Below are 25,114 nucleotides of genomic sequence, written 5' to 3'. Positions count from 1 at the left end.
GTTTTTTAATACCTAGCATTTCCTTTCAATTCTTTACAAAAGTTTCCATCTCTCTGCTTACATTACACCATCTTTTCTGCCATTTTCTTCCATTAAAGCTCTTAGCATATTAATCATATTCTACAGTCAAACGCTCTGCCCCTGAGCTATACCCGCAGGCCTTATTAATCATATTCTAAATTCCCAGTCTGAAAATTCCAAAATCTGCATATCTGAGTTTGGCTTTGTCTCTTCAGAAAACACTGTTTTTCTTTTTCTTTTAATAGACTTTGTAATTTTTTGTTTAAAGCAGACACGATGCATCAGATAAAAGAAATTGATGCAAATAAGCCTTTAATATGAGGTTTTATGTTTATCTAGCTGTTAGTCAGTGTTTACTGTTTTCTGTATCTATAGATGTTAGAGGCTAAAATTTTATTCAGTGTCCTTGTTTTTTTGTCTCCCTGTTGTTTTTCCCTAGAGACCAATTCTTTTTTTTTTTTTTTAAGATTTTATTTATTTATATGACAGATGAGATCACAAGCAGGTAGAGGGGCAAGCAGAGAGAGAGGGGGGAAGCAGGCTCCCTCCTGAGCAAAGAGCCCAATGCAGGGCTCGATCCCAGGACCCTGAGATCATGACCTGAGCTGAAGGCAGAGTCTTAACCCACTGACCAACCCAGGCACCCCTTGAGACCACTTCTTAAACAGAAATATAAATGCTTCCGTTATAATCCCCTGTTATTATACAGGAGTCTTGTTGATATGGTTAGTAAGGTATAGGGGAAGAGAGGCATTCTATAATCCTGTAGTTAGGTCTGAGTCTTTTCATGGCACTGTGCCCTATGACCTTCACAAGTGCTTCTCAGCTTTCTTCCCCATGCCTCCTTAGTTGAGATAGAATATGGCAAGTAGGGGCTGGAGGTGGGTATTTCCCTTCCCCATGTGGAAAGATAGAAGAGGTTATAATTGGTATTTCCCTTCCCCTACGTCAGTTCAACTCTGGTAAAACCCAAGTTGGTTAGGCTGTGGTAAAATAGTTTTCCTTGAGGGCAGACCTTTTTTTAAGGAAAACTGAATGCTGTGACTTTTTCTATTATTCTGCTAGAAGCATGAAGGGATTTTTCTCTGATCTTCACCCTGAGAACCTGGTGGGTCTCTTGGGAATAAACAAGAAAGTGGGGGTGGGAATCCACCTAAACATGGACTCCAGAAGTTTTATCTCTTAAACTTGTCTAGGCTTTGTCTCCAGCAAGTAGTCAATTACTCTTAAAGTGTTCTTACTAGTTGTTGAATCCAGTGGAGGCTTCTGTTGCCAATAAGCAGTAAGTGTGTATTAACCTATTTCTCTCATTTTGGGAGTGATGGTTTGCCTTGTAACCTCAATTCTCTGATGGATCAAAGAAGAGTTGTTGATTTTCAATGCATGTACTATTGTTCCTTATTGAATGTTCTACTAAGGCACATTCATTGTTATTATTTTTATACTTAAAATGTCTAGATTGTTGTTCTACAGAAATTAAATAGTTAAAGTAAAAATACTTATTGCACAGAAAAAGCCATTGAATAAGATACACTACAACCTACAGGGGCATGTTTTAAATTATATATATAATACCTTCTATGACGTATAGCAGGAGTATTAGCGGTACAAAATTTTTTTCCCAAGGAAATTTTATGTGGAACTCTACTTATTTAACAGATCACATCCTTTAATGCTCAGTCAAGGATATTGTTCTGGCAAGTTTTTCATTTATTCAATTCATTTATTGAGTACTTACTATATACCAGGCACTATTTGAGACATTGGGATATGTTGGTCAACAAAATAACCATAGATTCTTATACCACAATACCTGTAGTGCCCAAATATAATTTGGGACCTAGGTTACATTAAGGTCCCTATGTTCTGTTGGATCAGTTCAGAGCCTGCAGAAAGTCCTTATGACATCTGTTCTACCAATGTTTCACTGTTCCCTCAACTTGAGAAATGGCATGAGACTATGATGCTTACCTAATGCTAGTGCTACAATTTTTAGACCTCATTAATTTCTATCCAACTTGCTGAGATCTTAGAGTTTTTAAAATTACCTTCAGATTCAGGGAAACCTGTGGCAATAATCTTAAAACTTTGAGTATGTGGAGGACCTGGGTTGCTTAGTTGGTTAAGCATCTGCCCTTGGTCATAATCCCAGCATCCTGGGATTGAATCCTGCATAGGGGAGCCTGCTTCTCCCTCTGCTACTCCCCCTACTTGTGCTCTCTCTCTCTCCCTCCCTCTCTCTCTCTCTCTCTGTGTCAAATAAATAAATAAAATCTTTTTTAAAAAAGTTTGGGTATGCTAAACTTTTTACAATGAATTGATGAAGGTAAGAAGTGTTCTCTTAGCCTTCTTTCAATTTTTTTTAATGAAGCATTTTTATAGATTTTCATCCTATAGACAACCATTGTTTTTTTTTTTTTTTTTGTCTTTTTTTCTGTTCTCTATTCAAGAATATAAAATAATGCTTTTTCACATTATGCCTTCAGGAACTCTGTTATACAGCATGTGCAAATAATATAACACAACTTACAAAGTTATAGCTTCCAGATGTTGCATAAAGTTAAAGTATAAAACATAATAACATAGGTAATGCTTTTAAAGAGGAAATTCTGTTTTCAAAATCTTCCAAATTATTTTTTTTCAAAAGCATGCAAGGAAGAAAGTGTATTGATAGAAATGTGGCTGGAGATATTGGGAAACAACAGTGGATTGTGAAAATGCTATAAAACATTACATGATAGGAAACTGTCAAGAAAATATAAACCATTATACAACTCTGTTAATAGTAACTTTATTTCTAATTCAAGACCATTCTAACAATCTATGTGAGATAGTGCATGGAGAGCAGATAAATAATTTTAGGACAATATTTTAAGTGTCTCTCTAGTCTCAAACAAAGACTTCTAGGATAGTGGGTGCTTAGAAAGAATTTGAGATTTATTAGTCCTCATTGCCACATTAGGCAAAGAATACATTGGTAAGTACCCACCAGCTTACCTAAGGCTCCTGAATGGCTTCTCTGTGACCCATCCTGTGACTCCCCTTTTCTATCCAGGTTAATGGAACATCAGCAGAGAAAGAATAACTTTCACATTGGAAAAGCATGCATCTTATTGTTGACTTCCATATGTTAGTCTTAAGTACCTTATATCCCATGATCTTGCAGTGTTGTTCTGCAAGGGAATAGAATTTTGCATGAAGAATGTTTGTCTTGAGCCTTATGCAGGAAGGGTCTTATTCAAAGTACTGAAAATTTCTTTTAAGATAATTTCATATGTTATGGCTGGAGCTCAAGAGCATGACTTTGAATGATATTATAAACCTTCTGAAAAAGATATATACACATAAATACTTATATATATTTATACTTATATAAATACTTATATACTGAGGGATATAGATATATACTTATAAATATGCACATATATTTATCTATGTTATGTGAGATAAAACCATTTTAAAAACAGGATAATGATTAACTCTAGAATCAGGAAAATAGTTATCCTTAGGTTCTAGTGAGGCAGATGAAATTTTGACAAGCTTCATAGGGCTCTAAGGAAGGGAAAAGTTAATATCTCTTTTGTAAGCTGAGCAGTGAGCTTATGGGAATTGATTTTACATATGATCTACTTCATTTTAAAATGTGAAAAAATGAAAGTCACACATAAGAAGTGTTACATCATGAATGTCTGATTTTTTTTCCAGTGGAATTTATCTATGATGCCAGTAAGGATTCTAATACCATCTCAGAACAACACTTTGATGGACAAAATGTCATAATCTTTTTTTTTTCTTTCAGTCCGAAAGGATATAGTTCGTATCCTCCCCAGTTTAGATGTTGAAGTCAAAGACATTACTGACAGTTATGATGCCAACTGGTTTCTTCAGCTGTTATCTACACAAGATCTCTTTGAAATGACCAGTAAAGAGTTCCCCATAGTGGCTGAAGTCATAGAGGCACCTCAGGGAAACGAGCTGCCCAGAAGCACTTTACAGCCTGGGAAAACCATTGTGATCCACAAAAAGTACCAGGCATCGAGAATCTTAGCTTCAGAAATTCGAAGCAATTTTCCTAAAAGGCACTTCTTGATCCCCACTAGTTATAAAGGTAAATTCAAGCGGCGGCCTCGGGAGTTCCCAACTGCCTATGACCTTGAGATAGCAAAGAGTGAAAAGGAGCCTCTCCACGTGGTGGCCACCAAGGCCTTTCATCCCCCTCATGATGAGCTATCATCTGTATCTGTCGGGGACCAGTTTCTAGTGCATCACTCACAGACGACTGAAGTCCTTTGTGAGGGAATTAAAAAAGTGGTGAATGTTCTGGCCTGTGAAAAAATCCTCAAAAAATCCTATGAGGCAACACTGCTCCCTTTGTACATGGAAGGAGGTTTCGTAGAGGTGATTCATGATAAGAAACAGTACCAGATTTCTGAGCTCTGTGCACAGTTCCACTTGCCCTTCAACGTGAAGGTATCTGTGAGAGATCTTTCCATTGAAGAAGACATTTTGGCTGCTACACCAGGACTGCGGCTGGAGGAAGCTATCACAGACTCTTATCTACTCATAAGTGACTTTGCCAGCCCCAAGGAGTGCTGGGAAATTCCTGTCAGCCGCTTAAATATGACTGTCCAGCTAGTTAATAGTTTTTCTGGGGACACAGGATCAGTTCTAGTCAGGAGTCTGGTTGAAGAGATCACCGAAGAACAGTATTACATGATGCGAAGATATGAAGGCTCTTTTTCCCACCCCCCACCTCGCCCTCCCAAACATCCCTCAGTGGAGGAAACAAAGCTTACCCCGTTCACCTTACCAGAAAACAGGGCTGTGGGTCTGCTTAAGTCTCCCAAGGTAAGGCTATGATTTTGTAGTTTTTCCTTTTTAGCATTTTTCTTGAGGCAGTTTATTTTAAGTCTCCGAGTTTGTTTTTTGCTTACTTTTCTTTCTTTCATGCCATATTTGAAATGAGCCTTTCTGATGCACAGTAGATGAATGAACATCAACAGAGCATAAGCTGTTGCAGCATTTTGTATTTTGATGCTTAACCAGTAGATGTGACAAGAAGTTTGTATTGAATTAGAAATAGCAGGGAGGACATTTGGATATGATGACCCAAACTGCCGTCTCAATGGGTCTTGGTAATTAGGAATGTTTGATAAGTTTCCTCAGAAGCAAATCTCTTTTATTTTGGAAGTGCCGTTCTTTTTTCTAGGTAGAGTTGTTTTAATACCTCATCCAGGAAATGAGCATACAATAAACTCCCTTCTTTGGGGGGGTTACCAGTAGCATGCATCTATAACACATGTCTTCATTTTGTTTTATGTGCAAAAAGATGTAAAAATATCTTGGCAGAACTGTGTGTGAGCATATGAGCATCTGCCCACATTCTGCCTATCTGAGGATTGTAATCTTTAACAGTTCTATTGAAAAACAAAATCAATAAAATTGCAGACAGTGTGAGATCATAACAGAATCAACAACTCCATAACCATTGGAAAGATTTTGGGAAGGGAGGGGTCTCAGCTTCATTTCTACTTAAAGTCTTTGCTTCTTGAAAACTGCCTGCTGTGTGCCTGGAAAGCACTTGCCAGTACACCATGGAGTGTTAGGTCATTTATCGGGCCAGCCGTGGTGCTGTGGTGTGTGGAAGGAGTGCATTCTGGCCTGGCAGATGTTGTTCGAGCAGCTTGGGGAAACAAAGCAATTAGTAAAACAAAGAGAGATGCTGTGTTTACTCTCTATACTCAGGAATGATAGCAGCCTCAGGCTTCAAGTATGTGGGTATGAAAATACTTTTAATTCTACATTTCAAAGAGTGCATTCTGAGTGTATGCTGGATAAATCTGGAAAGAATCTTCAAACTCATCTTCAGAAGAAAGATAAAAGGAGCAGAAATTTCCTTTCCAGAAAAAACAATCTTGAAGGAGTCATTTTAAATTAAAAAATTGTTCCCAAATAATGTTGATTAACAGGTTGCTATTAATGTGGAGTGGGTCTGACTTCTACTGTTTAATATATTTTTATTGCTGAATGGAATGATGTGAGAGATGGAATGCTGGTCTCATTTTTAGTTATAGGTAGAATAATTCCCCACCTCACCCCCGCCCCCGCTGCAATACCTTCCCAAGATGTTCATGCCTAATCTTCCAGAACTTGTGACTATGTTACATTAGATGGCAAAATAGACTTGGTACATGTGCTCAAAATTAAGGACTTTGAGATGAGGAGATTATTCTGGATTAACCAGAGAGGTCCCACTTAGTCACCGATCCTTAAAAGAACCTTTCCCAGTTGAAGTCAGGATCAGAGAGAGATGTGACTCAGGAGAATGGTTACAGGGAGATAGTGTTGTAGCTTTGAAGATGAAGGAAGGGAGAATTGAGTCAGGGAATGCAGATAGTTTCTAGATGCTAGAAAATTTAAGAAAACATTCTCCCCTAAAGCCTCCAGAAAGGAACACAGCTCTGATGTGGTTTTGGAATATAGGTGAGGTATGGTGGAGTGAGGTTTGGAGCTGATGACCAAGAAAGATTCAGCCAGTCTTTTGTTCCCTCATCAGCTCTGTCAACACCTTCATTTTAGCCAATGAGACTTAGGTAGGATTTCTGACTTACAGAACTGTAAGATAATCAATTTGTATTGTTTAAGGCACCAAGTTTATGTTACAGCAGCAATAGAAAGCTAATATAAGACAGAAGTTAAGCATGAGGAATAAGTAAAACCTTTGCATAGAAAAATCTATATTTAAGTTAGATTTTTTTTTTTTTTTTTTTTTTTTTTTTTTTTTTGCAAAGTGGCTTTTCTTTTTCTTTTTCTTTTTAATGAATTTATTAGCTCATGTTCCCATGGAGAACCTAAGGGTACAGCTAACTGTCCTAAGGACAGTTGGAAGGAGAATTTTGAATGTGGCCAAAGTGGATTTTGCTTTTCATCACAAGAGTTACTTTCACAGACTAGTTTTACTCATACAAGGCACACTATGATGATGGTTCCAGCATCATATAGTCTCACCACTTGAGAAGAATATCATCTCTTTGTTTGTTTCCATTTTAAAAAGAGGGGGACTTTGGAGTACTTGCTTATTTCCTGGTTCAGTCGATTCATTGGCTGTCCCAACTTACAGTCAAGACTGGTGGGGAAGGGAATGAGGACTGGTGTCTCAAATGGTAGAGGTAAGTGTGTAGTATGTGAAGAACCAGAGATGTCCATTACAGTCAGAAAGGAAGGAGTTGAAAATCCTAAACTACTAAGAAAGCATTCATAGAAAAAAATATGGACTACAAGTTTTAAAAATGCCATTTCACAGAATGTCAGATGAAAATGATCCAAGTGTTTTATTAGGAGAGAAACTCACAAAACAATAAGTTACACCTAGGTTACTGACTTGGAGAAACCCTCAGACCCCCTCCTCAGTTTCTTCTTTATTCACACAAATGCCACAATCACAATACTTCTGACACCAGATATGTGAGTTTTCTGACACCAAACAGGTTGCTGACACCAAGTGGGTGTCCTACAACTTAACTCAATTTGAAACTACTTACTTGGAGATAGTGTTCGATGCCACATGTTAAGGGCTCAGTCCCTCAAGTCTGATCCCCATTTCAGATACTAATTGCAAGTAGTAGGTCCTCGGGTTACCTACAACTTCTATCTGAGAAGGCTACAAATTGGAGTTCCCACAAGCCCCTCCTCAGGTTCAGTGAGCTCCCTAACACGGCTCAGTGAACTCAGGAATTGGGTTTACTAGTTTATTAAAGAATGTGATAAAGAATAAAGATAAATAGTCAGAGGAAGAGATATGCAGGGCAAGGTCTGGTAGGGTCTTGAACATAGGAGCTTCTGTCCTGTATAGTTGGGATACACTACCCTCCTGGTATATGGAAGTGTTTGCTAGCCTGGAAGCTCTCCAAATCCCATACTTTCGGGATTCTTGTGGAGGCTTCCTCACATAGGGATGATCAATTATTAACTCCATTTCCAGTCCCTCTTCCCTCTCTGGAGAATTCCAGAGTGGACAGTGGTAGAAGGGTTGACAATTCCAAGCTTCTAATTATGGGGTGATTTTTCTGGTGAACAGCCTCCATCCAGAAGCCCATCCAGAGTCACCTCATTAGAACAAAAAATATTCCTATTACCCAGGAACTTCCAAAGGATTTAGGAACTCTGTGTCAGGAACCAAGGATAGAGACCAGTATATACATTTCCTAGTATCTCACAGTTACTAAAATAAAACTAATGCAATCTTTGACTAAATTCATATGTGTAGGATTCCAGATCAACTTAATAATCACTAATTGCTAGTTCACTGGTCAGACCATACAGGGATCCTTTTGTCTATTTCTGAATCTCACTTCTTTTTAATATAATTTAATTTAATTTAATTTTAAGATTTACGTATTTAGAGAGAGAGAGAGCACACAAGCGGGAAGGGCAGAGAGAAAGAGAATCTCAAGCAGACTCCATGCTGAACATGGAGCCTGACATGGGGCTTGACCTCAGGACACTGAGACCATGACCTGAGCCAAAATCAAGAGTCAGATGCTCAACCAACTATGCCACCCAGGCACCCCTCTGAATCCCACTTTAAAAAATATCGAGTCATAGAAGTTTGTTAAATGTTGAGTTATTTGTTAAGATGTTAAAAAATCCCAAAGCCATTTTCATCTGAGAAATAGTTGAGGGAACTGTGTGATTAAACTTGAATGATACTGTTGTATACATTTAAGGAGCTACTCTGTGGCAAATAATACATTCCTTTTTTTTTCTCTTTTTTTAAAATATATTTTTTAAAATATATTTATTTGACAGAAGAGATCACAAGTAGGCAGAGAGGCAGGCAGAGAGAGAGGGGGAATCTGGCTCTCTGCCAAGCAGAGACCACAATGCGGGGATCGATCCCAGGACCCTGAGATCATGACCCGAGCCGAAGGCAGAGGCTTAACCCACTGAGCCACTCAGGCACTCCCAAAGAATACATTCTTATTTTCTATCACAACATTGGCTGAGAATGAAAGGGTAGACAATTTTGGTGTGTAATATGTGGGAATAGATTCCTTGTCCCCAAAAGGTGAAAGCAGAAGCTAAGAAACCCTAGGTCAGAGATATTATCAGGACACTTGAGCTCAGCTGAAAGTTTATCAGTCTGTTGAGAAGGGTCAATAATTCTTTGTTTATAAGTAGTTTCATCAATGCTAGTGTAGTAGATAAAAAATTATATTTTCATGAAATCACTTTAAAATGGGAGAGAATGCTACCATTTACCTGTGCTCAGACCTACTGACCTCATTTTCAACACATTTTCCTACCATGAAGATAGAAATCTGCTTAGCAGATCATTTTTGAAATATAAACAGAAGCTCTGTCAGTTTCTGCATAATCTACTTGAAAAGTCTTCAACCAACTATTTCTTATCATCACAGTGTCATCCGTTCATATATTTCTTTTATGTTTCTTCTCATATCTACATTAAAGCTCTTCTATCTATGTATGCTTTTAGAAGTGATCGGTTAAAACACTTTTTATACTCCACAGGCAGGAAGCAGTCATTGAAAACAAGCCTCTAAGATTTTAACTTGCATATGGAATATTGCTTTAAACTCGGAGGGCTGTTCAGAGTTTAAATATTCAAACCCACTTAACTCCTTAAAATACCTTATTCTATATGTAGATAAGAATATCGGATTCCTCATTATGTAAGTTTACTTATGCCTTCCCAGTGGGTCATTACTTTTCCGAGATCATTTCTTGCACTGTGACACAACAGAACGGATGCATGTGCTACCTGAGAGTACAGATATCCACCACCAGTGATGAACCCTGGTGGTTCATCTAGGAAGTTTAGAAATTAAGACTGTATGAGGACAGGTTATAGAGACTAGGTTAAATAGAAAGAACTGTTTTCCAGGGTAGAATTGCAACTGCTCTCTAGCTTGAATAATGCCCAGAATAAGGAAGGATCGACTGTAGTAGTGCTTTGAAAATTTTAATATGGATATGAGCAGGGGCAGGTGTGGGGTGTGTGGGTGGTAGATATCCCCCGAGATAACAACACATCTTGAGACATAGGAAGTTTTCCATGGAAGGACTTTATTGTTTTGAAAACGTGATAACCATTAGGGGGAATAATGGATGGGGTCTGAACAAAGGGATGAAAATGTCCTGAGTGACCCCTTAACATTCTTTTTGGGCTTAGGACAGTGTAGACATAACATCTTTAAGATCTTTGCATTCTGTTTCTTCATCAGATGAGAACAGTGTCAAAATGGCTAAATAAATGGCTGGGCTTAAAATTGTTTTCTAAATGGCAATGTTGTGGGGCAGACTCTCCTTTCCTGAGGGTTAGTTCCTATGTCAGAAGTAGTTTCAGATAGTTTGAAAGAACATGTACTCACTGCGGTTTTTGCCTGTCGTGGATATATATGGCTATGACTTCTGAGTCCCACACAGGAGAAATGTAACTTCTGTCTTCTGATGAAAGGGCCTATAACCAGATAGAAAAACAAACCTTTGGTTGAAAGATGAGATATTCCACTCCTTCAGAGACTGCACCTGGGACCAGAAATCTTGCATTTCACTAACTCTGTTTGGCCATTTAATGCCCAAGTGTGTACTTTGCTGCTGGAATTTCTAGATTTCTGTCGGGCAAGAACACCCACAGGAGACATTAAGGCGAAGAGCAAGGGAGGCAGTAATGGCAAGGTGGTGTGATTTGAGCAGAAAACAAGCCCGGTACCAGAATTAGAGAGCTGAAAAAGACAGAGGAAAGCAGTAGTTTCTGGGGGGTGTAGAGACAACACTTCACCAGCTGCTAATGGGTGCTAAGACTCACTTCTGATCCTGTGTGACAGTGGCTGAAAAGTGTTAAAGAAACCACGCTTCTAGGGTAAATCTAGATTGTTAGAGAAAAGTATTATATCCTGTGCTTTTGTTTGTGTTAACCTGATGTAGTATAAAGACATTAAGAGTGTTTGGGTTTATAACCAACTCTACAGTTCTGAAGATTATCTACACGCAATGCATTCTCTCCATCTAACATAGAAGTTGTACGTCTGTTTCCCTGTGAATAGGGAAAAGTAATGTTTTAGCAGTCTTCAGAGACCAAAGGCAAAAAATGGTGGAACATGGACATACATAAAAAGCTGGGATTTTAAATCTGAGAAATAAGGAAGAGGGAACTTATGATCTTCCTTTAAAATGTTGACAAATTTAGCATATGTCCAGCAGATATTTGAGCTGTCCTCAAGGTTAAGGCACATACAGATTAAGACACCATGGGTTTTGAGTTGCCCAAGATCTGTAGCCTAATTTAAAGACATGAGCCTGTAAACAGCCAACTATAGTAGGAGCAAGTAAAAAAAGTGGGAGGAGAAGGGAAAGGATGAATAAAGGAAGTGCTGAGTTGAAAATTAGCCAAACTCAAGTTCCAGCTGAAACCCTGCAGGTAGAACTCTGTACTCAATAGGAAGTGTGGAATAGTTATAGGTTCTTTTTGTGCTTCTGGAAGTGAGAGAGTAAACAGAACTTTTATTAATATATACTATATTAATATTTATAGGTGGATAGCCAAAGAATGGCTTAAATGACTTTTAAATGAAAAAAATTAGTTAAAGTCAGGCATTAAGGAGACATGACCTGATTTTCAGGAAATGTCAACCACAAAATGAATGTTATTCAACTAATAATAAAATACTCATTTTCTCTAGAGAGATTATGTCCAAAGAACACTGTTTTCCTTCTGTGAGGCTGAAGTGTAATCCTACTCAGAAATTCTTGAATTAACCAAACTTTTGGCCCTCTTTGAGTTTTCAACTGACAATATTCTCAGCAGGGGAGTGAGGAAAGACTGATGAAAAACATTAGTGAATATTGCTCCTTGCCTCCCTCTCCCATCTGTGGAGTCAAGAACTAAATACATCACCGCATATGTGATTACCACATTTTTAGTGTTAGTGGTTATTATTTTTTAGCCACAAAAAAAAAATCATTTAAAAAATTTGTTTATTTTTCCAGTGGATTGGCAAAATGATTGAAAGAAATTTATAGTAAATCATTTCACATTAGATTTCTGGCTTTTACAAAGATTAGGTTAGTTTTCATTTTTAAAAAACATTCATAACCTGGAAATCCCTGTTTAGAAATGACCAGTTATCACTGAAGAATCAGTAATTTGAAATGCTGAGTGCACAGTATGTATAAAGTAAGGGCATGTGAATTACCCACTTCCTGTAATCCCCATAGGGATTTATTGATTCATTGAGTGTTGGCTCACTAGATAATTAAGTTCTGTTGTTTGAGGTCATTTCCTTCAATTTCATTTTTTAAATTTTCAAAAAGTCTAAAGAGTAGTTGGAAAAATCTAGAGGAGGTTAGGTTAGTTACAGCTAGCTTAGCATTTTCAAAAACTGATTTATCTGAGTTTTCCATTTCTATATCAGTTCTGAATTCATTTTAGAATAAAAACCTTACCTAGAAATAAATTGATAAGACATAGGCTATATATTTGAGCAAATACGTTTTGCTACAACTCAGTTTCTTGCAAGTGAACCATTACTTTTAGTCTTTTGGTGGTGTTTCCAGGCCTATATAAATGAAAACATTTATGTTTTGTTTCCCAAACCAAATTTCCTGGGTAAATGTTAAGATAGAAAATGAGCACAAGAGTACTATGAAAGAATGCTTAAAGAGAGTCCTCCTAAAATCACTATTTTTTTTTTAAATTGATAAGTAGAAAATTGAAGAAGAAAAAGATTTATCTCAATACTAGAAGAGAGTAGTAAGTAAAAATAGAATTTGAGAAACTAGAGGTCCATAAAAACTCTAAAAATTCAAAGAAAGATATGATTCATGCTAATGCATTATTTTAGGACAGTCTTTCAGCCAGCCTATTATAGCACTAAAAAAATTTTTTTATCATACTTTTCCCAGAATCTAACTTCAATATGATCATGATGTCTTGGAAAATGTCTACCTAGTGCTTAGTTTTCAATATACACTTCTAATAAAACAAGTTGCTTTTAGCTATTTTGTAAGACATGCCATTAAGATATTTACCATGAACCAATCACATAGCTAATTTAAAATCTGGTGAGGAGAGAAAAAAAATTAGAGGAAATCAAATAAGGCCATTGACTACAAAATTAGCCAAATGGAATATATCTTCAATTTGGCTATATATATATATATATGTGTGTGTGTGTGTGTGTGTGTGTGTGTATATCATAGACCACTAGTACTGTATAATAAGTCTATTGTTATTTATTCAAAGAATTGAAAAGTGCTGATTATAAAATTGTGGAATTAAACAATATATAAAAGCAAGAAATATCTGTTCTCCTGGTGTAAGAGAGAAGAAAGTAATTTTAACTTGTGATATTAAACTTACTTAGATCACTAAACTTTATATATCATTTGTCCTTATTGGAAATTCGTTGTTGTTTCCAAGTGCTTTCCAAACCTTAACTAATGTTCAAAGGTTTTATTTGTTTATTTGACACAGCGAGAGAGACAGAGAGAGAGGGAATACATGCAGAGGGAGTGGGAGAGGGAGAAGCAGACTTTCCGCCGAGTAGGGAGCCCGATGCAGGGCTCGATCCCAGGACCCTGGGATCATGACCTGAGCGGAAGACAGACACTTAACCGACTGAGCCACCCAGGCACCCCCCAAACCTTAACTAAAGTTTAAAAAGTGCATGCTTACTAGTTGTGAAATAGAATAAAACACAGTTGTATGAATTGTGTAATCAAAGGATGGGAACTTTCTGCCCAAGGTATTTTTCTCTTCATTGTCTCTGGTTCTAGCTTCTCCCCTGAGCTGTAATCATTTCTGTATTTTTCCATTCACACTAGACTCTTCTTGAGCCAAATTTGCTCTCACAGGGTTGAGAGGCATCCTGCATTCAATAAAATATCATAAGGTCTATGATCCAAGCTGCTCAGTGTTCTGTAATTAAACTACTTGCCCATTACTGAACTCTTCCTCTGTTCCTGGCATTATGTTAGGTGCTAACATGTATTATTATCTTATTTAATCCTTCACACGCTTCATGAAATGGATGCTGTCATTATCCCTATTTTGCAGATGAGATGAATGAGACTGAAAGGTATGTAATGTGTTCTGGTTGGCAAATTTTGTGGTCAGTCCTTAGTTCTCATATTTTTTTTTTTTTTCAATTCCAGGATAGTTAACATACAGTGCAATATTAGATTCAGGTGTACAACATGGTGATTCAACTTCCATACATCATCCAGGGCTCAATAGGATGAGAGCATTCCTGAATCCCTATCACCTGTTTCACCTATTCCCCCATCTACTCCCTCTCTGATAATCATCGTGTTTTCTATGGTTAAGAGTCTGTTTCTTGGTTTCTCTCTCTCTCTCTCTCTTTTTTTTTTTTTTTTTTTTTTTTTGCTCATTTGGTTTGTTTCTTAAATTCCACATGTGAGTGAAATCATACAGTATTTGTCTCTCTCTGACTGGTTTATTTCACTTAGCATAATACTCTCTAGCTCCATCCATGCCATTGCAAATGACAAGATTTCATTCTTTTTTAATGGCTGAGTGATTTCATACATATGAAATCACTCAGATATATATATATATATATACCACACCTTCTTTATCCATTTGTCTATCAGTGGATATTTGGGCTGCTTCCATAGTTTGGCTATTGTAAATAATGCTGCAGTAAACATCAGAATGTTTATGTCCCTTTGATTTAGTATTTTTGTATTTTGGGGGTAAATGCCCAGTAGTGTGGTTACTGGATCACAGGGTAGTTCCATTTTTAACTTTTTGGAGAACATCCACAATATTTTTCACAGTAACTAGACTAGTTTGCATTCTCACCAACAGTGCACAAGGGTTGCTTTTTCTCTACATCCTCGCCAACACTTTTTGTTTTCTGTATTTTTTATTGTAGCCATTCTGACAAATGTGAAATATCTCACTGTAGTTTTTATTTGCATTTCCCTGATGATAAGTGATGTTGAGCATCTTTTCATATGTCTGTTGGCTATCTGTACATCTTTGGAAAAATAGTCATGTCTTCTGCCATTTTTAATTGGATTATTTTGGGGGTGCTGAGTTGTATAAGTTCTTATAAAGGGAACATACCTCAACATAATAAAAACCATATATGAAAAATCCATAGCTAACATAATACTCAATGGGGAAAACATGAGAGCTTTTCCCCTAAGGACAGGAACAAGACAAGGATGTCCACTCTCACTCTTTTATTCAACAAACTCTGGAAGTCCTAGCCACAGCAATTAGACAATAAAAAGAAATAAAAGGCAACTGAATGGGTAAGGAAGAAGTAAAACTTTCACTACTTGCAGATAACATGATACTATGTATAGAAACCCTGAAAAACTCCACCAAAAATATACTAGAACTGATAAAGAAATTCAGTAAAGTTGCAGGATGCAAAATCAATATGCAGAAATCTGTTACATTTCTATATACCAATAATGAAGCAGCAGAAATCAAGGAATCAATCTCATTCACATCTGTAAAAAAAATAAATAAACCAGTAAGATACTTAGGAATAAACCTAACCAAAGAGGTAAAACAAATGTACCCTGAAAACTATAAAACACTTATGAAAGAACTTGAAGACAACACAAAGAAATGGGAAAACATTCTATGCTCATGGGTTGAAAGAACAAATATTGTTAAAATGTCTATACTACCCAAAGTAATCTGCACATTTAATGCAATCCTTGTTAAAATACCAACAACATTTTTCACAGAACTAGAATAGTTCTAAAATTTGTATGGAATCACAAATGACCCCAAATAACCAGAGCAATCTTGAAAAATAAAAATAAAACTGAAGTTATCACAATTCCAGACTTCAAATTATATTGCAAAACTTCAGTAATCAAAACAGTTTGGTACTGATGCAAAAGTAGACACATAGATCAATATAACAGAATAGAAAGCCTAGAAATAAACCCACAATGATATGGTCAACTGATCTTCAACAGAAGAGGAATGAATAGACAATAAGAAAAAGTCTCTTCAAAAAAGGGTGCTGGGGAAACTTGTCAAACACATGCAGAAGAATGAAACTAGACCACTTTCTTACACGATACACAAAAATAAACTTAATATGGATTAAAGACCTAAAAGAGAGACCTGGAACGATAAAAATCCTGAAAGAGAGCCAGGCAGTAATGCTTCTGACATTGGCTATCGCAACATTTTTCTAGAATGTCTCTTAAGGCAAGGGAAATAGAAGCAAAAGTAAACTATTGGGCCCACATCAATATAAAAAGCTTCTGCACAGTGAAAGAAATAATCAACAAAATTAAAAGGCAACCTCCTGAACAGGAGAAGATTTTGCAAATGATGTATCAAATAAAGGGTTAGTGTCCAAAGTCCTTATATTATTTGAATACAAAACAGTAAATGGCATAGTTGAACACTCCCCCCTTTTTGAAATCCATTCTTTGTTTTCTGGAACATCACGCCCTTCTGGTTTTCTTGTACTGTGGTGGTTGAATTTCCTCCTGGATTTTTTACTGTCTCTCCCTCTTGTGGTCTCCCTTAACTGTAAGTATCTTGAGTGATTTCGAGCTTAATCCTTAGTATCTTCTCTCTGCAGGCTCACTTTTTAAGTCCCCATCCTTACTCACAAATTCCTTATTTTATACTTATAAAAGCTCTCAGAATTAGTCACATGTATGGATTTATTAAGAAAAGCAACTGGAAGTGGACTCATATTTTTCCTTTAAAAACTACTTTAATGTGCTTAGATGTCATCTTCTAAAGAAAGTTCAGTTTTTGAGAAATGGTAGTCTGTGACATTGTGTCTGGTCTGTTGGAATTATCAGAGGTCAGAGAAGTGATCGGGGAGGACAGATACGTCCTTTTGATGTTATTCTTGTAAATGCTGATTTATCATGCTTAGGATTTTTTTTTTTTAACTGCTTCAATGGCAAAAAGCTGGAGAGTACCTTAAACTACGTAAGAGGTGTTAGAATTTTAGGGAAGGCCTAAGGCCATTCTTGGCATCAGCAGAAAACTTTTAGTAACAATTAAAGTTCACTGAAATAAATGTCAGGAGCTGGACTGCAAACAAGGACTAGGACCAGTAATTTTGGAATTCCATACCAAGTAGGTGATAACACAAGGTCGAGAAAGACTATTAAGACTTTTCTTCAACAAGGGAGAGATGACCTTATTAATGAAAAGAGGACTAATATGGATCACTATGTTAAAGAGCTCAGAATAATTGACACATCCTTCTTAAGCCAAGAAAAATTCAGAGTGTATTACTGCTACATAGAGAAAACTAGAACTATGTAATTGCAATAAAAGATTGAGGAGAAAGATTTTAAATCTATTGTTTGCATTTCTTTAGATATTACTATAATTGTATATTGCATGTAAAATGTTCTTAAATTATTTATATCTGTAATTATTTTAAAATGTTAAGATAATGTTTATTATTATAATTGTTTACACTTATTTTAGCTCCATAGATGCAAAGCCTTAATTGCATGCCATTTGCTATGATAAGCACTGGAGACACATTAAGAGAATGAAGCACAGTATCTAAACTCAGAAGACTTTCTGTCTAATGGATTAGACACAGGAAGATAATTTCAGTATGAAAACTGGAAGACAAGAATGCTCTTATTTGGAGAGAGCATGGATTTGGGGGACAGTTTATTATGATGTATCAAAAATTGGGATTGAGCTCAGAAAAGGATATTTAGATGTCCGGTTGAAGTAAGTGAGTTTAGGCAAGTAGAATCAATTAGATGTACAGTGATGGTTACTGTGATCCAGCCAGAAGGAGTCTCAGGTGTCTGCAATAGTGTGTAGACATAACTCTATCAGGATCCTGGAAAGGTTTATAATGACTGTAGTGTAGAGGGATATTATGAGGGTGGAAGAGCAAATAGGGCCGAATCAGGAAAAGTGTGTCTTTACCAAACTTCTCAGTTCAGGCTCATAACTAGTTTGGCTCACTTCTTAATTATTCTGTTCCAGGTGAGGAATTCAACTCCCTCAATATCAACTTCTAGGTTCTCTGCCACACAGTGCCGTCCCAGTGTTCAGGGCTCAGTCTTCCCGTTACTAGATCTCTCCTTTGCCTGATTCAGCCATGAAGTGATTGTGTGACTATAGACCCTTCTCTCCTGGGCTAATCTCCTAAGGATTGCTAACTCTGTTCTTGGGAACTCCACCCATCATCCCTTATCTTTCAACTTTTTAGTCATTTCTTCATTTCTTTCTATTTTGCCACGAGTTACTGTTTTTCGGTTTTTGTTTTTGTTTTGTTTTGTTTTGTTTTCCCTGTACTTCCACTCCTTTTTTTGACAATAGACCCTAGTGCCCCATTAAGCCCACAGCTAAAACATTAGCACCTGAAACAAGCTAGTTCCCATTTTCACTTCACCCTCCTAAAAGAAATGGTGCATTCCTCTACCATGGAAGAGAATGAAGACCAACAAAATCAGTTGTATTCCATATTAAAAAAAAAAAAAAAGACTAGTCCTTCCTTAAACTGGTCTATTTTTTATGGAATCTGTACTTTCTATTAGAGGATAGAGGAAAAATGGAGGGTATTTTAGAGTTCCCAGTAGGGAAATAATAATAAAATTTCTGTTTTAGATACCAAACATTTAGAAAAAGGCAAGTTTATAGAGACAGAAAACAGGTAAATGGTTGACTAGGTGGGTAGGGTTAGAGATGGACTACAAACAGGCATGAAGGAATTTTTTTGGATGATGAAGTTGTTCTACACCTGGATGGTTGCCCAACCCTTCACATTTAGTAAATTCATTGAATTGTACACTTATAATGGTGAAAACATCAATTATACCTTAATAAATCTATTGAAATGTCATTTTGGAAAATCTAATTATAGAGTAGATAATCAATTCAGATAGAAGTAGAGAGAACATTAGAAAGCTGAACTACCAATATCAGACAGAGAGCAATGACTGCCTCTGTGACTGGAAGACAAATATTCAAGAGGTTTTAGGAGATGGTGTTAGTATGATCCATAGTTAACTAAGTGTAGGGAATAAGAAAGGCACAAAATAAGGAAAATATCCAGATTTCTGATGTAAGCATCATCACCATGGATGGTGGTGAAACTCATTAAAAAAGGAGCTCAAGACGCAGATAGAAGGTTGGTTTTTCAGGGGCAAGATAAGAGTTTCGTTTAAAGTATGCTCAGTTTAAAATCTGTGAGATGTCTAAGCTGAGATGTCTAGTAAGAAGTTGATGATGGTCTATAGTTGAGGAAAGAATTTCAGGCTGAATCTGGTGATTCAGGTGTCAGCAAATATAAATGGTAAATGAAGTTCTGCCAGAGGATGAGATGAAGCTGGAGAGTGTGTAGCTCACGAGGAAAAACAAGATGCACTTCTGTGAGGAAATCCAACATATAAGAGACAAAAGAAGTCATTTAATTATAGAAAATTACAGTATATGTCTATTTTAGGGTGAGTGTAACTTTCTTTCCCTTATCCCTCAAAGTAGAGGGAAACCAGATAATACTGAACAATAAAAGGACAGCTATACCATCTTTAAAAAATTAATCATATTAATCTTTCTTCTGTGTTTCTTATCTTTATGAAGGTCACTAGCATCTATTGAGTAGCGTAAAGCAGACATCTAGAAACAGTCCTTCCTATTTTTGCCTCTTCCCACATATCAGTCATTGAATCCTATGGATTCTACTTCCTTAACATTTTTAAATATACACTGTTCTACTTCGGGTCCTCATCATTTCTCTTCTGGATTATTGAGATCATCTCCTAACTAGTCTTTTTATGTTTGGTCATATTGTATTCAAATTTATTATCCACATCACTGATACAGTTAACATTATAAAAGAAAAATCTTACTGTGTGATTCTCTTGCTAAAAATTCTTTGTGACTTTCCTTTAAATTTTTTATTATCTGTCCCTTATTTGGTTCTCAAACCTTACTTCTCTCCATGCCATACCTCACATTTATACTTTACCATAGTGGATTTGCAGTTTGCAAAGACTATTCTTTCCTGAGTTCCCTATCTTTCCAAATGGCATTTTATGATTTTTGTTTGTTTTTAACAACCAGTTATTAAGGACTTACTAAATGCTAAATAACTACATAATTCTTATTAAGTCCTTTCAGTGTCCATATAAATGTTATTATCATTCCCAGTTTATAGACAAGGGACTTGAGACACAGAGAATAATTGCCCATGGAAAGAGAGCTATCAGCAAGTGTTAGAGCTAGAATTCTAAACTATCCTTTGTCCTTCATCTAAGTTACTATCTCTTTTTACCTATTCTAAGGAAATTTCCGTGGCATCCTACCTCCCATCAGCTAATTCACAGGTCCTTGTTCGGTGCCCCTAATTTGGGTTTCCATAACAGGCCTTGTGAACTGCTATCATAATATTTACCTTTAAGTGTTAGAAAGTCTCTCTTACTTATCTGTCATACCCATTAGATACTTTGTTTCTTTAAGCCTAGAGATATAGATGTAAATATAAATAAATAAATAAATTTATTTATATATGTAATATACATAATATATATAATGTAAATGTATTATAATATTTATTTTTTTATGCTTCCTTGGTATTTTACTAAAGCTTCTGGTTCAGAACAGTCACTCAATAAATATTTCTCGGAGGGAGGAACAGAAGAGGGAAGAAAGTGTTTTTTTTCTAAGTAAACTCCTTTGTGTCCATATATTAAAAAGATTTTGCAAACCTGTCACATTTTGGGGTATTTTTAAACTACTGTTTTTTTTTTTTAAAGATTTTATTTATTTGACAGAGAGAGATCACAAGTGGGCAGAGAGGCAAGCAGAGAGAGAGAGGAGGAAGCAGGCTCCCTGCAGAGCAGAGAGCCCATGTGGGACTCGATCCCAGGACCCCAAGATCATGACCTGAGCCGAAGTCAGAGGCTCAACCCACTGAGCCACTCAGGTGCCCCTAAACTACTGGTTTTTAATACTTCTAGGTGGACGTATGAAATTTTTATGAAGCCAAACCTGTTAACCTTTTCATTTATGCTTATTCTTACTGCTTTTAAACTTTTAAAATTGACCCAGTACATGTCACTCAATTCTATTTAGTTCTAATATTTTTTAAATATTTTATTTATTTATTTAATGTCTGTGAGTGGGGTTAGGGGAAGAGGGAGAGAGAGAATCTTAAGCAGACTCTGTGTTGAGCGTGGCTTGATGATGCGGGGCTTGATCTCAAGACTTTGAGATCATGACCTGAGATCGTGATCAAGAGTGGGATGCTTCACTGACCAAACCTAATTTTTTTTTAGAATTTGATTTCATATATATACTTAACATGTATATACAGATATGCATACATACATAGATATGTGTATATAGGTGTGCATATATGTCGATATGTGTGTGTATATATTATAATATGTATTATACACTATTGAGTTCCCACCTGACTTTTATTATGAAGGTAATTCAAAAATATTTTAATGCCATTTGTTAAGTAACTCTTTCCAATTCTTAGATATTTCCTTTAGCATATAATAAATTTCTTTATATATGTCTATTTCTGGGTTATTCATTCTGTTTCAGTAATCTTTTATTTTATTTTGAAATCAAGATTGCATTTTAAAAATAGGATCCATTATTAAGTGTTTGTGTACAGATATACTTTTTAAATGGTTTTAAGAGTAAGGCATATTATATTAGGAAATAGAGAAAAACAAAAGAAGAAAAAATCACCAGTAATTTTTCACATTAATATATTTTCTATAAATATTGTATTTCCCTTCATTAACATATAGACTCAGGCACACATACATGTATGATTCTGTATTTGTATTTGTGATAAAGTGATATATGTACATACACGCATATGTATACATGTGTGTAGTCTAACAATTTGTTACATTTGACTCTGCCCTGAAATTATTCCAGAGGCCCCAAACCTCAGAACTGAAGGTGAGCCCATGAACCTCCACAGTTTGAAGTATGTTGCTAGAATATCTATGCAAGACTTGAAAGGTGAAGGTCATACAGTCAGAGCCAAAGCGTTAGCCAGTATTGCATCTTGGAATCCAGAAACAAATGTTCTATAAGTGCTAGAGCATTTCTGCTCACCACAAGAAAGAGAAAGGTTAAGAAGTTAAAAAGTTGAGGAAAGATTTATTTTGCAGAGATTAATTATACCCTATGGAGATCTTATCCCCAAAATTATGGGTAAAGAAAGTTGATTTTTTTCTTTCTTATCTCAAATTACGTGATGGGGTCTTCAAGTAATCCCTTTGAGGGCCTTGCCATTGGGCTGTGGGAATTTGAGGAAAGTAAGAACTGACATTTGGCCCATATCTACAAAGTCTAAAGGTGGGAGGCTCTAAACTGGAGATTTTCCCCTCTGGGGTAAGTGATATTAAGAGTAAACTTTGCTTCCATCAATGTCAGAGAAAATGGGTTCTCTAGAGATGTGAACTGGAGAGAGAGGAAGGGACCTTACACAATAGATGTATTTCCTGAAGTCCAGGACCCAAGGGTGATTGTTGTAAGTAGCTAGCCTTGGGCAGAATGTTACAGTGTGGTTCCCAACTGGGATGGTTTCCAAGTAATCTACTGTAGTATCCCAGGAATGGATGCGGTCAGTTTTTAACATTTGCCATGGCCAAATTACAGAGATAAGAGGAACCCAAGACTGTGTTGCCTTTCTCCTTATTCTCTCTTCTTCTTAGACCGTGCGCTGGAGCAGTAAAAAAGAAATTAGTGAGTAGAGGAAGGAGATGGAAAGAGCTAATACTTAAGAAGTCAACCATACTTTCTTCTCTATTTGTAGGTTTGGAAGCCTCAAGGGAGATTAAGCTACTACAGGAAGATGCTTTTAATTAAAGAAGCTCTTAGAGCTTTGCTTATTATACTAAACTGGATTGGATCTAAGTGGCTAATACATAAATGTGGATTTTTACAAACTACTTCTTCCTTAAAGTTATGGGTTTGCCTTCAGATTTTATGCAGAGTTAGAACAAGTACCAGTTTATAGAAACTTGAAGGGATATAAAAGAATAAGAATGAAGTTGGTTCTTTCTTATATCCTATCAAGTCCAATTTGTTCAATAAATGCTTATATAAGTATGTGTGTTTGTACACCCATGTGTGCATATCTCTGTATATGAGTATGTAAGTGTGGGTAGTGCAATGCAGTTATTTCCAGACATTCTTTTGGATGTCAAGTTTTTTTAATGTTCAAATAAAATCAAATAAGCCCTAATTTCATATAATTTTTGGCATTCCAGTGCCTTTCTCCTTTACCTCCCAAAATTTATGTAAGAGGTTTATATATTCTCCTTTGGTCTCCTTTTTTCTCTTATTCTTCATTCTTTCTTTTCTGGATTTTATTATTTCATTTTATATTTTTGACATAAAAAGCCATACATAATTAATGTACATAACTTGGGTGAGTTTAGTAATAAGTAAACATCCATGAAACCATCAACACAGTCTATGCCATAAAGCTGTCCATCACCTCCAAAAGTTTCCTGCCACCCTTTATTATTGCTTTTCACTCTTACTTCATGTTTATTTTTTGCCTCAGTAGTAGTGTTCCAACCGGCATCATATTGCTCTGGACTTTAGTACCCCAAGCTATGAATTCAATTGATTCTCTTTGATTTTTCAGGGAGCCACTAACAGTGCATTTGTGGGTAAAAATGAACTTGCTGAAGATGTGGTGATAACAGCTAGGAACAGAAAGTGAAAGTTCTAAACCCTAATAAGGATTAATCCTTGACCCTTAACCCTCTCGAGGCTTTCATCTCACAGAATTAGTGCCTTTCCTTCTAGGATCACCTCATACTGGTTGTTTGCTTTTTAATAACAGCAACATTATTATTATTAATGCATTAAAACTGCTCATCTCATAATTTAGTTATATCATCTTAAGCTTGGAGAGGTTGACTTGCCTTATAATTGGACCCACTTATAATTATTCTAAATCTGTGTTTGTTTTTGATATTTAACTCCTTAATTCATGAGGAATTTATTTTGTATATTAGGTATTGTATTTTGTATATTAGATATTGTATGAAAACAACTTCTTTTAAAGAGATGGTTAAATGTTTTTCCCAGTTCCATTTGTTTACTCAACTATTTTTACTCATCTGTTCTGAAGGCAGTTTCTCATTTTCTTTAAAATTCTATTTCTTTGGTTTACCTGGCTTTTCTAAAATCAGGAGCTCCCAAATAGTATTTTCTTTTTTTTTTTTAATTTTCTTTTTATATATTTTTTTAAGATTTTATTTATTAATTTGACAGACAGAAATCACAAGTAGGCAGAGAGGCAGGCAGAAAGAGAGAGGGGGGGAAGCAGGCTCCCCGCTGAGCAGAGAGCCCGATGCGGGGCTCGATCCCAGGACCCTGGGATCATGACCTGAGCCGAAAGCAGAGGCTTAACCCACTGAGCCACCCAGGTGCCCCCAAATAGTATTTTCTAATATGTTATAATAATGTTATACATTTTTTCCTTCTTGTCATTAATTATTTAGGTTTTCAGCTCCTCATTCTTTCAAATGGACTTTTAAGCCACTTCATTAATTTCTGTAAAAACATCTTGGGGGGTTTTGATCAGAATTTTATTAAACTTAAATATCAATTTAGGAGAATATGAATTTTTATTTTACTATCTTGGCAAATGGTTTGGTACTCCGTTTAGTCAAATCTTGTAATTAAAGCCCTGTATATCTTTATAACATTTTTTAAAAACATGGACTTTTTCATGAATTTGCATGTCATCCTTGTGGGGGGGGCCGTGCTCACCTCTGTATCCTTCCAATTTTAGTAGATGTGCTGCTGAAGTGAGCACTGTCTTTATAACAATCTCTGATGTATTTCTGACATTTCTTCAAATTGCCATTTCTTTACATTAAACCTCTCCCTTCAGAGTTAGGAATACTTAGGTGTGTTGTACTATCTCCTGTGTAGAATTTCTGTATTTTCACTTGAGTAAAACCAGAGATTATGGGTTTTAATGTAGGGATCATCTGTTTTTGGTCGAGTCTGTCGTTCAGCAGATAATACTTGGTTAGGTACTGTTTTAGATGCTGCATATACATCAATAACAAAACATCT

General features: G+C 36.2%; 1 protein-coding gene and 1 non-coding gene across 3 annotated transcripts in view; one reads left to right on the top strand and one right to left on the bottom strand.

Moving 5' to 3' along the window:
* The window catches only part of THEMIS (thymocyte selection associated), a 189,043-nt gene that overhangs the window by 97,648 nt on the left and 66,281 nt on the right, over nt 1-25,114 (top strand). For both annotated transcript variants that reach the window (XM_047735038.1, XM_047735039.1), the window contains exon 4: nt 3,821-4,869. In XM_047735038.1, coding sequence (XP_047590994.1) covers nt 3,821-4,869 — 1,049 coding nt within the window. The remainder of the gene's footprint in view (nt 1-3,820; nt 4,870-25,114) is intronic.
* Nucleotides 24,744-24,848, bottom strand: LOC125103403 (U6 spliceosomal RNA). The gene has a single exon (XR_007128401.1). It is a non-coding gene; the product is annotated as a U6 spliceosomal RNA (small nuclear RNA).

Source organism: Lutra lutra, chromosome 6 (assembly GCF_902655055.1).
Source record: "Lutra lutra chromosome 6, mLutLut1.2, whole genome shotgun sequence".
Classification (NCBI taxonomy): Eukaryota; Metazoa; Chordata; class Mammalia; order Carnivora; family Mustelidae; genus Lutra; species Lutra lutra.
Note: the sequence above shows the minus strand (reverse complement) of the source record. Positions and strands in the feature narration are given on the sequence as shown.